At 44.8% G+C, this 20,567-nt stretch overlaps 2 protein-coding genes across 3 annotated transcripts in view; one reads left to right on the top strand and one right to left on the bottom strand.

Annotated features, from left to right (window-relative positions):
• Positions 1-2,883, bottom strand: part of LOC117890849 (sex peptide receptor) — a 28,201-nt gene extending 25,318 nt beyond the window's left edge. For both annotated transcript variants that reach the window (XM_034795934.1, XM_034795936.1), the window contains exon 1: positions 2,628-2,883. The gene's annotated coding sequence lies outside the window, so the exon portion shown is untranslated. The remainder of the gene's footprint in view (positions 1-2,627) is intronic.
• A 1,928-nt stretch (positions 2,884-4,811) lies between these two features.
• Positions 4,812-20,567, top strand: part of LOC117891543 — a 40,742-nt gene continuing 24,986 nt past the window's right edge. The window contains exons 1-2 of the mRNA XM_034797053.1: positions 4,812-5,731; positions 19,878-19,934. Coding sequence (XP_034652944.1) covers positions 5,701-5,731; positions 19,878-19,934 — 88 coding nt within the window. The 5' untranslated portion in view covers positions 4,812-5,700. The remainder of the gene's footprint in view (positions 5,732-19,877; positions 19,935-20,567) is intronic.

Genomic DNA, 20,567 nt, shown 5'->3' on the forward strand with positions numbered 1-20,567 from the left:
AAAGTTTGCCTTAACTTTCTCTAAGTATTTATTTATATTGCTAAAAATGCATTTTTTAGCTTGAAAGCAATTTTTCACGAGTCTTTATCAGCAGCCAAAAGCAATGGCCGATTGGCGAGCCAGCTTATGAGATAATTCTGCCAACGCCAGTACAATATATGTACTTACATACATAAATACATATGTATGGACATATGTACACACACATATGTACATATGTACATACATACGTACTGCATGCCATCGCTTACGGCAGTATCAGAATTGCACATTGCATTTCTCAGCTGTCATTACGTGGAAGTGGCCTTACCAGAATCAAAGGCCGAAAATCATGAAAATCCTGGAATCCCATGAAAGCCTGAAAAGCCCCTGAAGTAAACCCAGAAACCGCCTGTACATTTCCCAATAAATGAATTAATTAAAATCAGATAATTCCAACATAAATATCCATTGTATCTGACAGAAGAGTATGTCAAAGCCAATCCTTATTATTATGCTGATGACGATGACAATGAGTTGGAGCATGAAAGGGACAAACCCGCACAAACCCATTTAAATGCGTCACGTTTCTCGTTTCTAGTGGCATCCATTTACCTAAAACCCATCCAAAGGGATTTCAAACTGAGTTGATGCAAAGTATTGATTGCAAGCCTAGCCCTTTGTCATGCTATTGATGCCTGACAGGACTAATTATGGAGTAAATGCGAACATTGATTGAACCAAATACTGAGTGCTCTTTGATATGCAAGAGGTTTCTCTGTAACAAAATACGTTTCATATTGTTTCCAGCAATTATTTTGACCAAATTCCATCGAAATGTTGTCAAAAAGATGTTCATTCCGCCATGAAGACAGTCGGATGTCCTTGTAATGGGACAAAGATTTTCCTGTGGCCAGAAGTCACTTGCGCATACGGAACGTTCATAAATGAGAGTCCAAAAGAATCGACTAATTTGCTGTCATTTATTTCTGTAGTCAAACGTCTAAGGCGGAACCTGGAGGCCTCGTAAATGACGATTTATTCCTTAGACCATTTAAGTACATGCGTCATGGAAACATTATTCGCTTGGCTCTGGCTTGGGCCCAGCATATTGTTGGCAATTTAAGAAAATGAACTGCCCATCAGGACATAGACAGGAGGAGGAGCAGGAGCAGGTCCATTCACATTGTTCTTTATTAAAATGACCCATGCCGTGAGCCCGTGAAACCGACATATTAAAAAGCATCCAGCAGCGATTTTTGTCAACACATCCCTCGGGGTTGAAAATGACAGAAGCTGACGCAATGCCACCAGAAATAGAAAAAAAGGTACAAATAATAAAATGTAATAAAAGTAAAGCGCAGCTATTGTGTTTCCGCATGATAGAATGAAATTGAATAAACAATACTGAGGCACAATCCAGTGCGTTAGTGCACAGCCTCAACAACATTTGTTGTCCGGCACATGCAAATTCTCGTTCACGAGAATTCTATTGGCATTGGTGTTGTCAGTCCCACATTTAAATCCTTGCATTCGTGGTAAAGGGTAGCTCTTTAAAAGCTCATATTTCAATAACAAATATTCGGCTTGTAATCCAATTCGGTTTCTCAATTTATTCAGGTACGGATGCACATCGCATGATAAAACGTAGCTGTGAAAATTGCACATTTTCACTTGTTTGTAAATATTTTACACTCATGCACGTGTATTTAAATCAAATACAGGCCCATAAAAAACCTTTTGATGCCTTTATACTCTTAGTTGAAGCAAGTAAAGTCGATTGGTTTCCACGAAGCCATTTTTTCTCAGTGTAAACACACACAAAAGTGCATGGGAATGTATTTGTGTTTGTGTGTACCCAGTGTACCAAAGCGAGTTGGCTTTTATGAGCTTTCCATTCAAGAGAAATTCGAGATATTTTTTAGTCACACTAGGGGCAAGCCTCCTGCACACTCGCTTCATACATCATACACCAATGAAAGGGTAAATTCATCTCCGTTTAAATAAATACTTTTTCCTGCATATTTTCCATCGCCTCTATCCAATAATTGTTTTGCAAATGTTGCAGCCGTATACATTTCCTTTGATTTTAAATGAGAACGGAAGCATGGATTACATTTTCGCATGGACTTCAGGAAGACGTTTGAATCTAGATCAATGGCTCAATTCCAGGTAGTTGCACTTTCCTGATGCACAACACATACCACTTGACTCATGTTAAAGTTCGTAGGAGTTGTCTCCTTTTCAATTTTCCATGTTCAAATCGATAATTTCACACCTCTTGTAACTGATATTCACGAAAAAGCATATTGCTGGAAATGTTTCCACAAGCAAACACAAGCGAAATGAACAATTTAAAACAAATAAATAGGAGTTCAGTCACAAAATGACATGTACATATGCATATACGTAGAATATTTAGCAGCAACCAAACGGAATAATAAATCATGGAATAAATCAATGCAAATATTAAATTTCCACATGTGCAGTCTATCTCCACGCTAAACCTCTTCTCATTCCGCCTGCCAAACTATTCATTTGCCAATTTAATATTTTAATATTTAATATTGCGTAGGGAGGATTGTGTATCTACAGTTGCGTGTTTTCAGTGGAGTTTTATTTGGATTTGGAGATTGTGTGGTGCTCACCCTGCTGATTCCACTAATCCAGATGATTTGATCCAAAAGAAACACTAGAGAAACACTCCTAAATTTTCATCTTGTTTATTTCATTTTAAGAACCATTCAAAATGTTGAAATTTGTTTTGTTTTTTCTTGCCTTTGTTGTTGGCAAACCACTGGCTAAAAATAGTTTTGTTTGAATGTTGTTTGCACCACTACGAGAACTCAGAGTAATGCTGCGAAATAATCCATCGCTTTCCGAGCTTGTGATCCTCTCGCGTTGTCTGTTGTCGGCCGACTGCAACGGTATCTCGACGCGCTGGGGAGAAGTCGTTGGCGCCAAATTGGTTTTTCGCACTCGAATTTCCCGGCATAAATGGCGCCTGCGCGTGGCAGCCACGTAAACAAACGTCAGCTGTTTGTTCGAACAACTTTCATTGATGATTTGTTGAGCATTGTACGGGGGGTGGGCGGTTGTTGTGGTGGGATAAGAAGCTTGAGTGGTCTGCAGGCCTTGCAGCTCAAATGAAATTTGATTATTTTTGCATTTCATTCTAATGAAATATCTCAATTAAATTATAGAAATCCTTTGGAGCAGACATGACCTTCTCGCACACATAAGGCGCTGACTTTTTGTTCGGCTGCAATGGGGCGGATGGTTTCCTGTTAACGAGCTGAAGGCCACGCCTTTCACATGTCACGGCCGTTGAGAACACTCACAGCTGCCTGTGTCAATGGTTCATTAAACCCGCCCCACATCTCCATCCTCACACCCCCACATCCACCCAGACACTGCCGCAGATGTTTTCACATTTTTCCCTTACATTAATTTCCATTGACACCGCATTGTTGTGCCCCTTTGACATGAGGCAGAGCGTACAGCAATCGACTGGAGCAGCTTGTGTCAAAGCTATTATCGCCTAGCAGGTCCATGGCATGAGCTTGAGCTTAAGCTGATTGTGTGTGGGCTTTAAAGAGCAATAAGGAGAAGTGGTGAGCTGGCATTGGAGGTGAGTGAACCAAACATGCATACCACGCATGTGTATCCTTAGCGATAATACATAATACAACAACTATAGTGAAACACAATGAAAGTAATTATTTTCCTTTATAATTCGAACAGCTAGTTGGTCTTCTCACAGCAAATTCCAATGTGTCATTTCTGAGGTGTTTACATGATAGCAAATCTGATTTCAAATCTCAACGGTTTTACAGGCGCGCCACAGCTATTCGGCGGCCGTTTCTTGAACTCCCTGAACTGCATACATTCAAATGCTAGCAGATATAATATTTTACCTTCGTATCTTCACTCTTCGCCTTTAAGTTCTCTTAAGAGCCACTCTTTGCAAGACTCTCTCTTCAACACGGCATTTAAAGCAGTGCAAAATGAAAGCAGTGGCTGTTGCATTCGTGAGCGTATTTGCTCATTTCTGCGTTAACAGCGCTTAGCAACAGGAGAGCGTTTCCCCGACCGTTCAGACGCAGGAGAGAATTTCCCTGACAATTTGACCCCAAAAATAATGCCAATTCACAATATTGACACACAATTCACAATGGGTAGCCCCCAAACGCGCGCGCAGCCATGTTTTGAATTGAAGGCTTTTTTCTTAGCTTTTTCCGCGAACCGAGCCGAGACGCACGTATCCGTATCTCGTTAGGCGCAGAACGGTAAACGGTGAAGTAAATGCGCAAAAAACAACAACTTATATTGGAATAAAAGCGAAAGAAGTATATATATTCAAGCAGTTTATTTATAGAATCCGCACAGCCATATAAAGCATATTAAAAAGTGATATACTCACACACCACACACACAACCACACGCATAGGAGTACCAACAGTTGATAAGAAATATCTTCATAGTGCAAATGGTGTAAGAGAAAGAGAACGAGCAGATCAGATGAAGAATTGTTGAAAGAATTTGCGCGCCCGTTTTATTCAACGCGAATTAGTTTCATTCATTTGATTTGATCGCCACGGTGCGCTCGGTGGGTGCCAAAACTAGTCAACGTCGGTAAACGGTAAACGATTAACGGTAAACGGTAGAGAGTGAGCGATTTACGTGGAAACGGTGACGTAGTCCTGCGTGCGGCAAACGAAACGAAACAAAGTGCTAATAAATGCATTAAAAATACAAAAACACGACGGACTACGACAACAGGCAACAAACAGCAACAGCAATCTGATGACGAAACAGCAGACAAAGCAACAGCAGAAACAGCAACAGAAACCGAAACAAGATCTACAAAACGAGGGAAACAAAACAGCAACAACAACAACAACAACAACCGAGTAAACGGCATATCAAATAGAGAAACCAATAAACATTTTTCGAGTATTTACAACTATCAGAAGTAGAGCCAACAGAAGATATCGCAAAAATGAGTTAAATTTAATATATACAAAAAACAAACACACACACACAAGAGACACCCACACACACACACATATATTTGGATTTATACACCCAGAGCAAACATATTTACAACAAAACAATAGCAAAAGCAGCAGCAGCAGCAGCAGCGGCAAAAATAGAAGGGGAAGAAGCGGTGCAACGGAATTGGGAAATCCCCAAATAATCGCCAAAGCCAAGGACTGTGACTGTGAGCGACTGTGCTACAGGAGAGCGAGAGGCAAGGGACAGCGATGAGAGAGCGAGCTACGTCATCCGGCTAAAAGGCATATCAGGACACATTTGCAGGACACGACGCCAGCGAGGGACATGGACACGGGCAGGGCCCCTACTCCCATTTGTCTAGTGGGCAAATAAGAGCGAGGCAGGAACCAGGCCACACAAACACACACACAAACACGTTGAAAGCCGAGGACGAGGATAGCAGCAAGGACATTAGAGGGGTAGCCATTGTTGTGGTGTGTGCGTCAAGGACATTCACACACACACAGACAAGCACACATGCAGAGGCAAGCAGCCGACCAGTCGACGAGTCCTATTAAATATCCATCAATCAGGCGACGATAGGAAATACTCCAAAGTATCCAACAGTTGTCCCATGTGACAGCGCAAGGAAGGGGCGCAACAAGGACACACCCACACCCACACCCACACCCACACATTGAGACCTATTTGGGAGCTGGAAAGATGGCACGACGCAGGGGCAGCGGCCGAGGCAGTAAGTATCTTTTCTTGTTATTTATTAAGCTCAGCACAAAGTTCTGCGCCCGCCCCGTAACGGCTTGAGAACTTCTTGGGAAATCTTGGCAGGGGCAGGAATTTGATACATTCGTTCAAGGACGAGAGAGAGAACTTGAACAGCTTTCGCGGAAAAGTTCCCTCCACAGGCGCACTCGAAGCAAAGTCACGACAGGGCCTTTCAATTACGGCAGAGTCAAGGATCTCTCCTTAGCAACTGTGGCCGCCATATGGCGGGGACATCAATTGAATCTATGTGAGCGTGGATAGAGCCCCACCAATCCCAGCAGCAGCCCCAACCCCAACCCCAACCCTTTGGCGGAATAAAATATGCAAAAATGTGAAAATTCAGCCCCTTCGTTTGTGTGCGAATTGTATCCAGAAGATACATGCTTTTTTTTGCATTATTATTTGTGCCACGAATACTTGAACAGGCCGCGCACTTGCTCAACAAGCGAAAGGGGGGGAAGGAGGCAGGGGGAGAGCTGCATAAAACATTAAACAACGGCCACGATGGGGCGCTGTGTCCGCCCCCCAACGTCAGTCACATTTCATGCCACACTACAGGCACCCACCCACAGCCACACCCACAGCCACAGCCACAGTCAGCCACCCCCACTGGCAGTTCCATGCCCCTGCACTCCCTCCATCTACCCCTCCGCGCTGTTATCATTTCAGTTGCGTGGCGTGCGCGCTGCAAAATGTTGGGGATTCCCTTACGTAATCCCCAAGCGCACACAAAAGGCAAGCAAACAAACAGAGAGAGAGGGAGAGCGAGGGAGAGCGAGCGAGCTGCAGCTGGGAAGCTCTTTCAAAGAGAAGCAGCAAACAAAACAAAAATGGTTAAAAGAAAGAGGAGGAGCGGTAAAAGCGGGCAGTGAGCGGGGAGGTAGTGGAAGAGACACACAAACAAGGCAGCAAGTCATCGACGCTGACGTAGTCGTCGCCGTCTTCCCCTCAATCCCCCCCCTGTAATGGCCACAAAATCAAGCTCACCAAGCGGCATGAACTCTCTGCTGTCTGCGTGTGTGTGTGTGTGTATGGCACACACAGATACAAACTTGTAGTCAACAGGCAGACACACAGAGGCAAAGCCACAGATACAGCTACAACAAATACTTGGAATTCAGGCACAGCCCACAGCCCACAGTCGCAGATACTTTTGCGTCACTTTGCCTGTTAGGCAGACATGTTGCCCCTCTGCTGCTGCCTCTGCTGCTTGTGTGCCTCATGCCACAGTTTGAACTTATTAAAAAGACAGCCACAGCGTTCAGTTACTCGTACTGTGTTGCAGTGGGTGGTTGCCTCTCCTTTAGCTATCGCCAAATGAGATACAAGTACGCGTTGCCTTGCCTTTTGATATATGCCAAGTGCTTCAGTTCTGCTTCGTTCTGCAAGTACAGTGGGCACCTGCTAGTCGAATCAAATGGCTTCTTGGGCTCTTTAGAGAGGAGTCACTGTGGCGCTGCCTGGCAAGCGCAACATGTTCAAAGCGTTCTTCGCCTCGACAGGGCCACGACAGGGGTGTGGCATTGCCTTTGCAACTGTGTGGCAGGAGGTCGTTCAGCTGGGTATTGGTGGTTGTTGGTGGGGGGGGGCAGGTAGCCGGCAGCCCTTAAGCCGACTTTGCCTTTGTCTTTGCCTTCGACTTGGGCGCCCTCCCTCTATCAGCGTTCTGCCAGTGTCACCAACTACGTCAAAATGAAAATAGACTTTTCCTGCGCTCCCTTACATTTGGCCACAAATATTTGTTTGAGCTCGAGGATTTTCCTTTTTTCTTTTGCCCCTTTTTGGAGGTGGAAGGAAGCCTTTGCCTTTGCCTTTGCTCTGACTCTTTGCTCTTGGCCATTGTGCAGATAATTTATGGGAATGCTCAAGGGGAGTGGAGAGCCCGGAAAGTTCCTTTGGTGCTGTTACGTCTGTGTATTTTCATTTCATCGCTACCTTTGTTTTCTCTTATTTTCAGTTCTTTTCTGCTTGCCTGTTTTCCCTTTGGCAACTTTTGCGTTCATTCGCATTCCATTTACATTTCCATTTCGAATGGAAAGAGGCTCTTAGTTTGTTATAGTTTTTGCCTTTTAAATGGAGGGGGTTGGGGGTTGAGGCTTGCCATTCATTATGCTCAAGAGGGGGTTGGGTTACAGAGGAAGGAAGGGAGGGGAGGGGGAGGGAAGGGTTGTTGGTGCAGCGTCCCCTAAGTGCCACAAAAGTGGCAGCTTATGTAGGTCTAGGTGTGGCCATAATGTCCCAGAAACCATTTCCATTTGCTGATTGCTCTGATTTCCTTTTGCATTTGGTCTTTGGCTTTGAATTAACTTTCCTTTGCATTAAAGTTATCGGAAATTAAGCTCTTGAAGACTTTTCTGGGATTTTATTTAGGTTTTATAGCCGCAGATAATTCCCAGCCATTTGTAATCCCTTTTTGCACAATTATTCGAGTGTTTTCCTTATTAACAAATAAAACCCCACTTAGGGCCTGAGCTTGAGGTGGCATAGGGAAAGGTATCCTTGGGCTGCACCTTGCCCCGGGCCATATCATAGCCATAAACAAAACACTCCACTGGCTGCCTCTCCCACTCCCTCCGGCTCTCTATCCAACATTCAGCTTGACTCTTCTAGGTTGCCTTTGCAGGCAGCAGCCACGCCCAGAAAATTCACCCCATGCCTCCCCCGCTAGAGCCACTAAAAAGGTCAGGGCAGAGTGGCCCAAAAGTGGCAAGGAGCAACAAAAACAAGCAACAAACTGTGGGGCGGGGGTGGGGGCTGGCAAACAGAAATGAAAGGAGAGAGCAAAGGAAAGGAAAATAAATAAATAAAACGTGAAACGAAATCCAGGCCCCAGAAAATTCTACGAGTGAGAGGGAGAGAGAGAGAGAGAGAGAGAGAGTATGCCAAAATAAAACCCCAAACCATAGCCAAGGAGGAGCAAGGAGGAGGAGTGGAGGAGTACCTGTAGCCAGAGCCAGCTACAGCCATTACAGAACCTGCCACAAGAGGCAAGAGCGGGGCAATATACAAACGTACACAAAGCAATAACAAAAACGAAAACAAAAGCAAAAAGAATGAAAACAAGAAATTAAGGGAAAAGTTGAGAGCAGGCGAAAAATGGGGAAAAACAAGTAAGGAAAAGTACACGTGTAGTGAGTGCATCTGTGTGTGCGCGTGTGGCCAAACCTCTTCATCAGACACACACACACACACACACACACTAACACACGGATACAAATACAAAGAGTGTGGCACCCACACATGTGTGCTGTGTGTGTGCACAGAGTGGGGAGAGAGTCTATGAAAGCGCAGGGCTTCCCCAAATGATAAACTTTTATTTGCTTTTGCGGGCGCACATTGGATTTTTGTGGGGCAGCAACAGCAACAGCAGCAGACTGTGGCAGAGGCAGAGACAGAGCCAGTGGCAGCACTCAACCATAATAAAACGAACTTTGAACGCTGAGAGTGAAGCCGGGTTGGGTGGGGGTGTCGGATTGTATGTTGGCATATGGATGGTGGGGTTGATAATGATGGCACAGATGACGATGATGATGATGATGTTGTCGCCGTTGCCGCTTCTCGGTCGTCAAGCAGTTTTGCCACAGAGAAGCGAGCATTAAACCAAGTCAACCGACCCATCCACAGGAATTGTGCCACAGGCAGGGTGGACTCAAGGATATCCTGTAAATAAGTAGAGCTGACAAGGATGTGGCTTCCTTCCCTTGAATTGAAAACCCACAAGGATCTTAATTATGGAATTCGAGGAACTCAAAGTTGGCCACTGAATACGTTCAATGGACTGCACCCATGGCAACCAGTGGTTATCTCACGTCCACTCCTTCAGCTCCTTCAGGCTTTTGTATGCATTAAATACAGGTGCATTAAACAGTTTGCAATTTCAGTAAGCGGGGGGCAGATTCCTTGCTATAGGACATCCCTCAGCCCAGTGCCAGGATGCGGGGTAGCGACAAGTTTCACACAAATGAGTAGGCAAGCAGCAAGCCAACAGAGAGAGAGTGTGTGCGAAAGAGATGGCTGACTCGTGGATGTGGAGGGGGCATTGAGACAGAGAGTGCCACGGATACTAGGAAACGTGGCCCCAGTGGGTGGCAGGGAGACAGAGAGAGAGAGAGAGAGAGAGAGAGCCCGTGTTGTTGCCGGGCCGGAAAGCTGTTGAACAGAGGAGGCAGCAACGAGTGAGTGACGGCAACGACCGTGAAAGGCCATTTGCCTTCATCCTTTGTGTGAGTGGGTGTGTGTGTGTGTGTGTGTGTGTGTGTGTGTGTGTGTGTAAGTGAGTGTGTGTAAGCGAGTGTGTGCAAGGATAACCTAATACCATTTCTGTTTTTGTTGCCTAAGGACGTGCAGGAATTTGTTCGTGTATCTCTCGATTGCCGGAGAATGAGCCTGGGAAATGGGGCTGGGGGACTATGTGGCAGCCCCAAAACGGGCCCAAAGTAGCTTTTCCTGTGGGTGGCAGACATATTTTGGGAGTACCAATTGGCACCCCTTTATTTCGAAGCCCAGGCCAGGACCTGCCTGATGTTGGAACAGCTGCTGCCTAAATATTTCCCTTGTAATTGCAAAAAGAAATATATTTACACTCTCCGTTGCATTTTGACGTTTTTGCATACGACGGAAAGTCTCCCATTGCAATGGGGCTGGGGCGTGGATGGATGGAAAACCAACAGCCCCGACCATCAGCCAAAGGATGGGCCATGGATAGCCCGTTGATTAATTAATGAACTGCACTGCCTGTTGGCCAGCTTAATTTCCATGAAAATTGTAAGCATTTCAATCATTTATAAACATTTTCACCCCCAAACTGACTGGAGAACAAGGCGCCAGTCACCGGTCGGTCCGTCGCTTGATTTATCCAGGGAGTCAGTCCTTTCGACATTATCTCTCCCCTGCAGCATAATTGTATTAAAGTGAAAGGTAAACCCAATTAATCCGCAAAACAGGCTCTGAGATACGGCATTCAGTTTATAATTGGGTTTCAATTTCCATTCAAAATAAAATAAAAATGAAAATCAAAGCTCGAGTATCTACTGAATGGTGTTCATTCGCTCGTTCGAGCGTTTGGATCGAACGAACTGTTGATTTTTGTTGCCACTGATAACCTCTACACCTCTGGCAGAGCCTTCCCGCAGCATAGTTCAATGCTGAATGCGGTCAATGCGTTCGTTTGCTGGTCCCATCCCATCCCATGCCATGCCATGCCATGCCAGCCCCTCATCGGCCGCGCAATCTGTCCGGCAAAGCGTCCAACTAAATTCAATTTAACATAACAATTTTGTGTCCACGCAACTGAAATCAATAGGCATCAGGACACACATTTAGTTTGTATGCATTTCTCAGTAAAAAAGGTTAAAATTGGACTGCATGCAGCTTACAGTTTTACAACGAAATAAATGCAGCAAAAGCGAATTTTCTGTGAACTTCTTTCTGTTATTTATGCAAACAGAAAAGTTATTCAACTGGTTGGAAAGTTTCTTTTCTGTTACTATTTAAGTTCTGATCGAAAAGTAAATTTGCAAGGTAATACGAGATTAACCAGTCGCCATAGTCTGAAATGAATTGAAATGCGTATCAGCTGCACAAACAAACATAATTTCTACCAATTCTTATCGCACAAAAACCCCGTAGCCTGGATCCCCCCAAAGGAAATTCTTTGAAAAAAAAGTTCAGCTAAAAAATGAAGCACAAAAATAACAAAAACACAACAGCGCCGCAACAGAGCGGCGGCAGCAGCGGCGTCACAGAGTCGCCTCAAGTTGGTGACAGAAAAGCAACAGCAAAACAAAAAAAAAAAAAATAAATAATTGTATGGCATGGTATTTATTTCGGCTTTATTTTCTTCTAATTTCTGTTTGTCTACGAAAAGAACACAAACACAGACACACGCAGAGAGAGGGGGAGATAAAGATAGAGAATTGAGAGACCGAGAGTAACCGAGAGAGAGGGAGAGAGGGAGAGAGAGATGTATCACAGGAACGTGTTGAATATAGGCTTACAAAAACAAACACATCAGAGCGGGCATCACGTCATACCGGTTTCTCTTTTAATTCAGCTTCGTCAGCGCTTTCTTGGGGGCTTTTGGCTGCAGGTATACCCTCGCAGAGGTATACCCGTACACATAACTCTTCTACAGTCCATCATCGAACCGAAAAGGGTAACCTAAGCTTCGTAAGCAGTTTATTTTTTGCTGTTTTGCCTTATTGCTGTTGCTTCCCCAGAAGATATCCAAGCAAAAGCGAAACAGAATTATGGGGGAAGCTCACAATCCAAAGTCCCAAAGTCCGCGACAGCGAGAGAGACAGAGAGAGAGAGACAAACACGCGCGCATTTTGGCTTTGTGCCCCGCTTGCCTTAACTCAACGCGAGCTCTGCTTTGGCACTGCTTTTGCACTGCTTGGGTGCGGTTTGGCATGGTGTGGGGGGAACTGTCGGGGGTCGGGTCTGCCTACATTTTGCCTTACAATGCACTAATAAAACCACACTTCTTGCACCAAATGGCAGACTGTTAACCTGTTTCGGCGTCACTCGTTTGGGTGTTTCAGTGTAGGCGTGTGTGTTTATGTGTGTTTCTGTATGTGTTTGCATCGGGCTCAAAGCTTTATTCCAACAAGAGTGTATGGACGCACCTCAAGACACTCTAGCACACACAATATAACCATTTGATTTGGATCAAATTGAACCCAATTCATGGTGGATGGGTGCTTGTGTACTGCTGCGGTTTAGGTCTTTAGGCCGGTTGCACAGCGAGGGCCCAGGGAATTTTGTAGCCGATTAACGCTTGAGTGAGAGCCCGCCGCACCACTGGCTGTGCTTCTTGTGCTTCCCGATGATTCACCTGACAACTTTTGAGTTGTTCTATCGCCCGTTGTCCCTCTCTTTCTCTCCCACTCTGCTGTTTTCAAACGAGTTTTATATCATCTTATGGTGGTGGTTGGGGGCTCTATCTTACTCACCGCTCACACACACACACACACACACACACTCGCGCACACTCTTGCAAGACTTGAAATTATCGCACAAAATTTCCTGGAATTTCATTTAATTTCCATCAGCGGTCTGCCGCCTGCCGCCCGTCACCTGCCCACCTGAGTGCGGTGGCCCTTGTGTGATTAATCGCAGTAATCAATAAATTATCAGCACCTACAATACATTTCAATTGAGTTGCTGGCCGGACCGTAACCATTCAATGCACATTTCTTGTCTTTTGTCTACCAAAATCAATTCATTCAGCAGCAAACGTTGCGTTCCAATTGCAATTCAAATACAAATTGACATTGAGTCTATCTTCTCCCAGCAATGTGACAGGGCGGGGGAGCTTGAATCATTCCATCCCCATTGATTGTGTGGCTGAAGTGCTCGAATTTTCCCCTCGGATGTGTGTCTGAGTGCCCGAATCTCTGCCCAGGCAGATGGCAGGAAAAAGGTGCTGTCAGTCATAGTTTGGCACGGTCGCAACGTGACTCTTATGCGCACCTTATGCTCCATTTTTGGATGCCTGGAAATGCGGATGCTGGATGTGGATGTCGCGCAACGTGTTTTTATGCCACCATGGAAATTTCAGGCAGAATACATAATAATTATATACAAGTTGAACAAGTACTGCCATCCTGCAACCTTTGTGTTGAAAATTATATACGAATTCCTACAGAAACATCGAAAGGAAATTCGCAGAATACCGAAAAGTGATTTCCGATAAAAAGTTAAGTGCCCTCCCCAAACAAACAACAACAAAAACAGCAACATAAAGCCACAAAAGACAAACAAAACCAAAGCCACGAAAAATAAAGGCCCAAGCAGGTTCAAACACTCCAAAAAGAAGTTCTTCCTGCGTATCATAAATATGAATATGTTGCAGCATCGATGCTGGAGTGGTAGACGCGGCACAAACGAGGAGACTGCATCAGGTAGTTCCCTCTGTGGAAGAAGTCGTCGTCGCCTAGGGGCCAGACACAGCCGCAGAGTCCCAAAAACACAACAGCGACGACCACTCAACGCCCGAAAGCGCAAGACAATAAACAAGCCAAGATCAAAAGGGACTCGCCTGAAAGGCAATGTGTGTGTGTGTGTGTGGAGAATATGCTTTTGTGGAGACAGGTTAGCTTGCGGCAGGGGGATACCGGTATGAAGAAAACGTCGCTGTCTGCGCCCAACTACAGCAGCCGCAGTGCAGTGATCTTCTGCTTGGTGCACTGCTTGCTCCGCTTATGCACAGCTTGTTCCTGCGTTAAATCCACTGCTTCTTTTAAGCTTTAAATACCAATTACATGGAAAATAAAATGATGCATTCCCTCTACATCCCGCCTCCAACTTCTGCCGCCAGTCCCCACTGCAGCGACAGTCGGTTGTCTGGCGACGCTGTCGTCTTGCTGTCTGGTCGTTGGCGTCGGCGTTTTCAAAGCGAAACGCACCGGAGATGCAATTGGAAATTGGAAATGTAATCATGGATAGAGGGAAATGCCAATGTGTATCACTACTCGTACTATATTCCGCTTTAAATGTATACAACTCGAACTTGTTAGGCGAAATCCGGATATTTTTGCCTTGAAAAGTTATAAACTTATCTTTGTGCATGGAAAATGCTTAACTTTTTAAGAGCTTTTCAGCTAACTGAATTCTGTGCCACTCGTAGTGAATACATTCAAAGCAGTAGAACACAATGAGCAAGTTCCAGTGAAGCCAGGAGAAGTGTGGGTGGAGGTGGGTGTTTCGTAGCTTACTCTTGCCACAAAATTGACTGAGTATTAAAAGACAGACAACAGCTAGAAGGAGACGACTAACGAACGAACAGAACCGTAAAGTTGTCTCTCGTTCGCTTTGCCACTCTCGCCTTGCCTCTCATCTCATTCTCTTGGTTGCCATTTATTGAAGGAAGTCACGTTACAAATGTGGCACGTACAGCGTACAGCACGTTGTGTACGTCGGTGAGGCGCCAGCCAGCGTTTCAGAATTCTGTTTATAGACCGCCACTCTCCACGCACAGTCAGTCTCTTCTCTCCTCTCCCACTGACGGACAGACGCACTGTCAGGCAGACAGACAGTCTCACTGACTGACTGACTGACGGTTCTATCTCGCCCCGTTTTTGCGACAAGCTCGTGCTGTAGATACAATCAGAGCGGTACAGAGACACTGCGAGCGAGAGAGACAGCAGCAGATTCTCGAACAAAGTTTCAGAGTGGAAGAACCAAAAAGAAAGGCAACGCAAAGGCAGCGGCAAGTGCTGTGCGTACTCGTATCTTTCAGCTACAAATACAGCCGCAAAAAGGTGTGCAAGAAGCTGATTGAGGATTCACACAGACACCCAGGCACACACACACACAGACAGACTTGGGACAGACAGACACGGGACAGACAGCATTCGTTTTTGCGCCTTTTTCTTGTTGCCCCTCGGAGGAACATGAAAGTTGGCAGCTGTTGCCGCTGCCGCTGCCAGGATGCTGCTTCGGTGTTCGAACTTTTTGCAACAGCAACAGATACTCTCGCACTTTCATGTTTCGCTGAGAGTCTCTGTATCTTTGTATCTTTCGTTGGAACACATAGCATACTCAGAGCATAAGATACACAACACACCTATACACTCAAAATTGGGAATGTCTGCCACAGAAATGTACACCCATGCGGACACATTGTTGCCATGACTATGACGTAGCGTCGACGTTTTGGCCAACATCTTTGCCTGCGGCTCGTATTGTCGTATGGCTGTGCGTGTACTCGTAATTTATGTTTACGCAGATCGAAAAATAAATCTTTATATGTACATATATTGTTCTTCCTCTTGCTTTTGTTTGTGCTTCACCGAAACCGAAGAACGCGATAAATTTCTGCATTCGAGATGGGCATCCCTCGATAAGGTCTGCGGATTAAAGTTGAGAGCTCTCTCAGAGGACAGCTAGCTGCGGTCAGGTCGTCTTTCTTGTCCTTAACTTTTCTTCAATCCAAATTCAGCCTCCGTTTTATAAAAATTCCATTTCTTCCATGACGTACACAGATGTACCTTCCCCCTTGAACTTGAACTGCTTTTCACCACTGCTTATTCTTGAACTGCTTCTTATTATCATTATCTGCTGGAAATGGAAATGTGAAGCGTGTACGGGCAATAACGGGAAAAAGCACCCGTGAAATCTTATCGCCACAGAGTGATTGTTGAGGAGGGGTTCGGCGGCGGCGGCCAAAAACAAATGCCGAGCAATTAAGGTGACACCAACAACAGCAACAGCAAGCATAGCAGCGGAATATAAGCAACGCAGTAAAACATTGGAGCCCCAAAAGCCCCAGCTAATGATAATCGGCAAACGAAACGAAAATGAAACGACAACAACAACCATTCAAACCTAAACGGTGTGACCAAAAACAACAAATCAATTGAAGCCCGAAATAAAAGAGCAATTGAGTGAGAAAGAGAGCGGTGTGTGAGTGTGCTAAGAGCAACAAGCAGACAGAGAATTAACAGCAAGCAGTGACAGTGCTGTTAACAGGGAATTCCCTCTCTTATGTTATACGCTCTGATTGAAAGCAGTTTGGCAGGTGCATGTATGTGTGCGTGTGTGAGAGAGAGAACGATAGGGTACAATTTAAAAGGAAATTAAGCATAAAAAGTGAATAACTTTTGATAATTGCCATGTCAGCGTTTTGGCAATTCATTTTCTGCTCATTCAACTGAACACAGACACACATGAATTCATCCAAAAAATGTTTACGTGTGCCTGATTAGGGGACTAGTTCAACTGTTGAACGCTGATTTGGGGGTGGCGCCACTTGAACCTTCTTGGATTTCATCTAAATTACTTAGAAAATAGTCATTTAAGTGTTTCATAGCCTAGTCTCGCTCATTAAACTGATAGCATGCATATCAATGCTCACACCATGAGCACTTAATAGTTCCGCTGAATCCCACAGAGATAAGAGCGTTGAATGGCAGATAGCGATGCCATCCGTTGTGGTGCTGACTTCCACAAGTCGCCCCTCAGGAATTTCAAAACTTCTGCTCCAGTTATGCCTGCCCTCCCCCCGCGGCACTCCTTCCCCGTGAGAAGTCCGAGATATTCAAATGACAGGGTTATGGCCTTCCTGCCAAGTCCCACACGCACAAAGGGGGCCAAATTCCTGGCATAACTCGTACTTCAGCTGCAAGTATCTCCAAGCTCCATGTGGGTCGCACAGCCGACATTTACAGCTGGCCCAAAAACCACCAGCACCAGAAACAGACGCAGAGCCTGTATGCAAATCCATATCCACTCACACACACACTCACACACACTCGTCTATAGATTTTCTCGTGTTGCATACACAATATATATTTTTTTGGTGTCTTTATAATATGTGCAGCAGCTGCAAAAATTGGCAGCCGCAACCAAATTGCGCAGAATGCATTTTTATTATTTTTTCGCTTTTTTTTATTAATTTTTGTGTGTTTTTTGGATTTAACAAAGAACAAATTATTTATTGTTCATGCTATTTTTGTGGCACAAGTGCCGCCGCAAGCAAACCGAAAACAAATTGCCAAAAACTTGCGCGAAAATAAATCAAAGAAACTGCATCGTAATTACGCAATCAACAGGCCAATACGTCACCAGAGAAATAAAAAAGAAAAGTGAATTGCTAATGAAAACGAAAACGAGGAATGGCAGCCAGGGTACCACAAATTGAACATTTGCATGTAAATATGTACATATGTATATTTATAGATAGATGGATTGTAGATGAACCGAATGGCGACGTTTTGAAATTAATTTCTGTGCCGCTTTTCATGGCTGAACTTTGGGGGCTGCTGTGTACGATTTTCAGGCGTGGACGGTTCCCATAAACTTCTGTGCACTTTGCTCCTCTGTCAAATTATGAACTCTTCCATCATGCCTTTAATTCTCATTCTTAGATCCACTTTGAACGCTTGATAAACCACAAAACTACAATAAAACCCACACTGATATCATCTGGAAACGCTCTTTCCATTCGCATGTTTACATCGAATGAAATCTCTAAAAATAAGAAGCGCGCAATATCTGAATCATTTCATTTGGCTGCCCTCTCTCTAGAGACATTACTCATACGCCCCAGTGCCCAGGCTAGATCGCCATGATGGCATCAGCAGCAGCAGTAACAGCAACAGCAGCAGCACCGAGCTGAGCTCATGCCGAGAAGCGTATGCGTAATGAGCCGCAAATGTTAATTGTTCTATAAACATTCGAGGCAGCAATTAGTAAAGCAACAACAACATTGCGGCTTCCCCGCACAGAAAGAGAGGGCAGATAAACTGGTTGCAGCGAGGCATTCTCTTAACCTGTTTTTTCTGATGCCAAAACCCCAAAGAAAGAGGCTGAAAAGGCGGAATGGGATGGCCTGATGATGATGATGACGATGACGACGACGACATTGCCAATTTCAATCTGGTTGTGGCCTGGATGGGCATGTTTCCGCTTTGGGAAGAGCAGCAGACAAAGTTGGTCGCCAGCAAGTCGCGGCCATAAACAAGTGCGGCAGGTGGTAAGAAATAACAAAACCAAAGCCACGGGGAAGGTGAAGCTGAAGTGAAGGAGGAGATTCTCCGAGGCAGGCAATGTGTCTCCCCCAGTGCCTTGCCCCGGTGCGTGCGCAATCGGGGCCGAGTTCTCATCTTCTCGGCTACCTGGTGCAACTTCTTTTCTGCACTTGGCATCAGGCTATGACTTCGGTTTGTGCTGCTCTTGGCTATTGGCTGTTGGCTGCTGCTGCCTCTGATGCTGCTGCTGAGTCAAGCAGTTGGCCAGCTGCCTGTCTGCCTTCATCGGTTGCTGTTTGCCTGGTTGCTGCTTTAATTTGCATGCATGTTTTTTTCTCTCTCACTCGCTCTAAACTCTAAACTCTGCCGTTCTCTCTCGAGTTCTGCCCGAGCACACCACACCGTGCATAGCATACTTGGAGGCGTCTCCTATTTCACGACTTCAGCCAGGGGTTGTGGCGCGGCAGGAGTGTTGGGGCCACAGCTTATCGATGATTCGTTCAAAGTGCAGCCACTCGAAGCGATTAAGCCCGAGCGCTTTACAACATCTCACTGACCGTACCAGAGCGCGCTTCGAATTGACTTTCCACTGCTTCCACCATGGCAAATATTGATAAGAGTCCCCATTGAGCGACTCTTAGTCGATTTGCATTATAGTCATAAGAACGCCCTAGCTGGCAGAGGGTTCCACACATTTCAGGAGACAACATGTAACGATCAAAAATACAGAACACCCCAGGGATAACTAAGTATTATCCTATATGAATCTCCCATTTGATCGGTTTAGCCATCCTTTGTAAGGGTATTCCCTTCGTCACTCTCTATGCAATTGATTTCGTTTCGTTGTTATTGCCACACACTCTGCTGGCTTATCAATCCCGTTAAGTGCGTCATTCGAGTGCCTGTGTGGTCACAGTCAGAATGTGCCACAATACGCGTGGAGTGTTTTCCACAATTCCCAACGATTACTTTTGGTATTTTTAGAACGCCTTTCAAAAGGGAATTTCGCCACAATTTGGCAAGAAAAGAAACATATTTAGAGGCTATTTTTAGGCACTCATCGTATGCGTTTTTCACGTTTATTTTTTGCGAGAAAAATGCTCTCGCAAATATCGCAATTTATAGATACACAGCAATACACCCCTCGGTACAGTGTGGTACACCCCCAAAGATATATCTACGTAGTTGTAGCTATTTTAAATTTAGCAAAGAGCGCTACCAAATTGGCTTGTAAACATTCTTGTGAAAATGAATTTTCAGCTTGGTTTGATGGCCTCTGTCTATCTGTCTGACGCTGCTTTGGCTTTTCCATGGCCCATGAAAATTGGCAAAATTCCGTCCGTCCCACTCTCTGTTGCTCTTTTCCCTCTTCCCCTTTGTCTGCCATTTGAATTCTTTATTTACTATGTAGGAGGAGGTGTGTTGTGCCATGTATTTTCCCCACATTTTCTTTTGCTTTCGCTTGGCCATCGGTTCTCTGGCGTCATCAAGTGAAATGTCAGTGTCAGAGCGTGGGTGCGGCAGAGGTTTTGATCTTGAAGCAAATTGCATTACTCGTAATTTCCCCTGCCACAGAGCATCTTAATCTCAATTTTCACAAAAACCATCGAAATTAATTGAAACAAATGTTTTGCTCTCTTTCAGAATCCACAGTAAACTCGCGCAAAAGTGCTCTGGAAACGGCGCGTGAAAAGCTGAAAGGTGAGTGCTTGGAGAACAAGGGAACATTATCGATTAATGATCGATTTTTGTGACAAATATTAATTGAAATATTATAAAATTAAGCTATCCATCCTGGGGCTAACGATAAACAGCCATGTCTAGCTTTAATTGTCTTCGATGACTATCTTTGACTGAATCTATCGTTATCACATCGAAAAAGTTTAATTAATGCTCTTCATTTAACCTCCAAGAACATAACACTTATCGGTATTTGATTGGTGTAATCGACCGATGATTGCTATGCGGCTTAAAAGCCACCACAAATCACTGACTATCGCCTTGATTAATGTGTGTGTACCCTCAGAAATTCCAATCTCAGTAATCTCACCTATGGGCATGGAGTGTGTAAATGTATAAGTATATTTATATCACTGATAATTCAATCAATACATAGTATAAGCAGCTGCCGTGACTCATTTGTAGGGCTGGCAATCAGTGCATTGCTATCACAGACCATAAAACAAAAGAAAAAGTTCAGTTTATAGTCGATGTTACACAAAAACGAACTGAAAATACATTTGACAATCGCACTTGTGGCTCATAGGAATGACCTTCAACGACAAAAAAGAAAAGTGAAATTGGAAATAAAGATGGGGCTCAATGGGCTGGCTA

This window comes from Drosophila subobscura, chromosome E, assembly GCF_008121235.1.
Source record: "Drosophila subobscura isolate 14011-0131.10 chromosome E, UCBerk_Dsub_1.0, whole genome shotgun sequence".
NCBI classification, from domain to species: domain Eukaryota; kingdom Metazoa; phylum Arthropoda; class Insecta; order Diptera; family Drosophilidae; genus Drosophila; species Drosophila subobscura.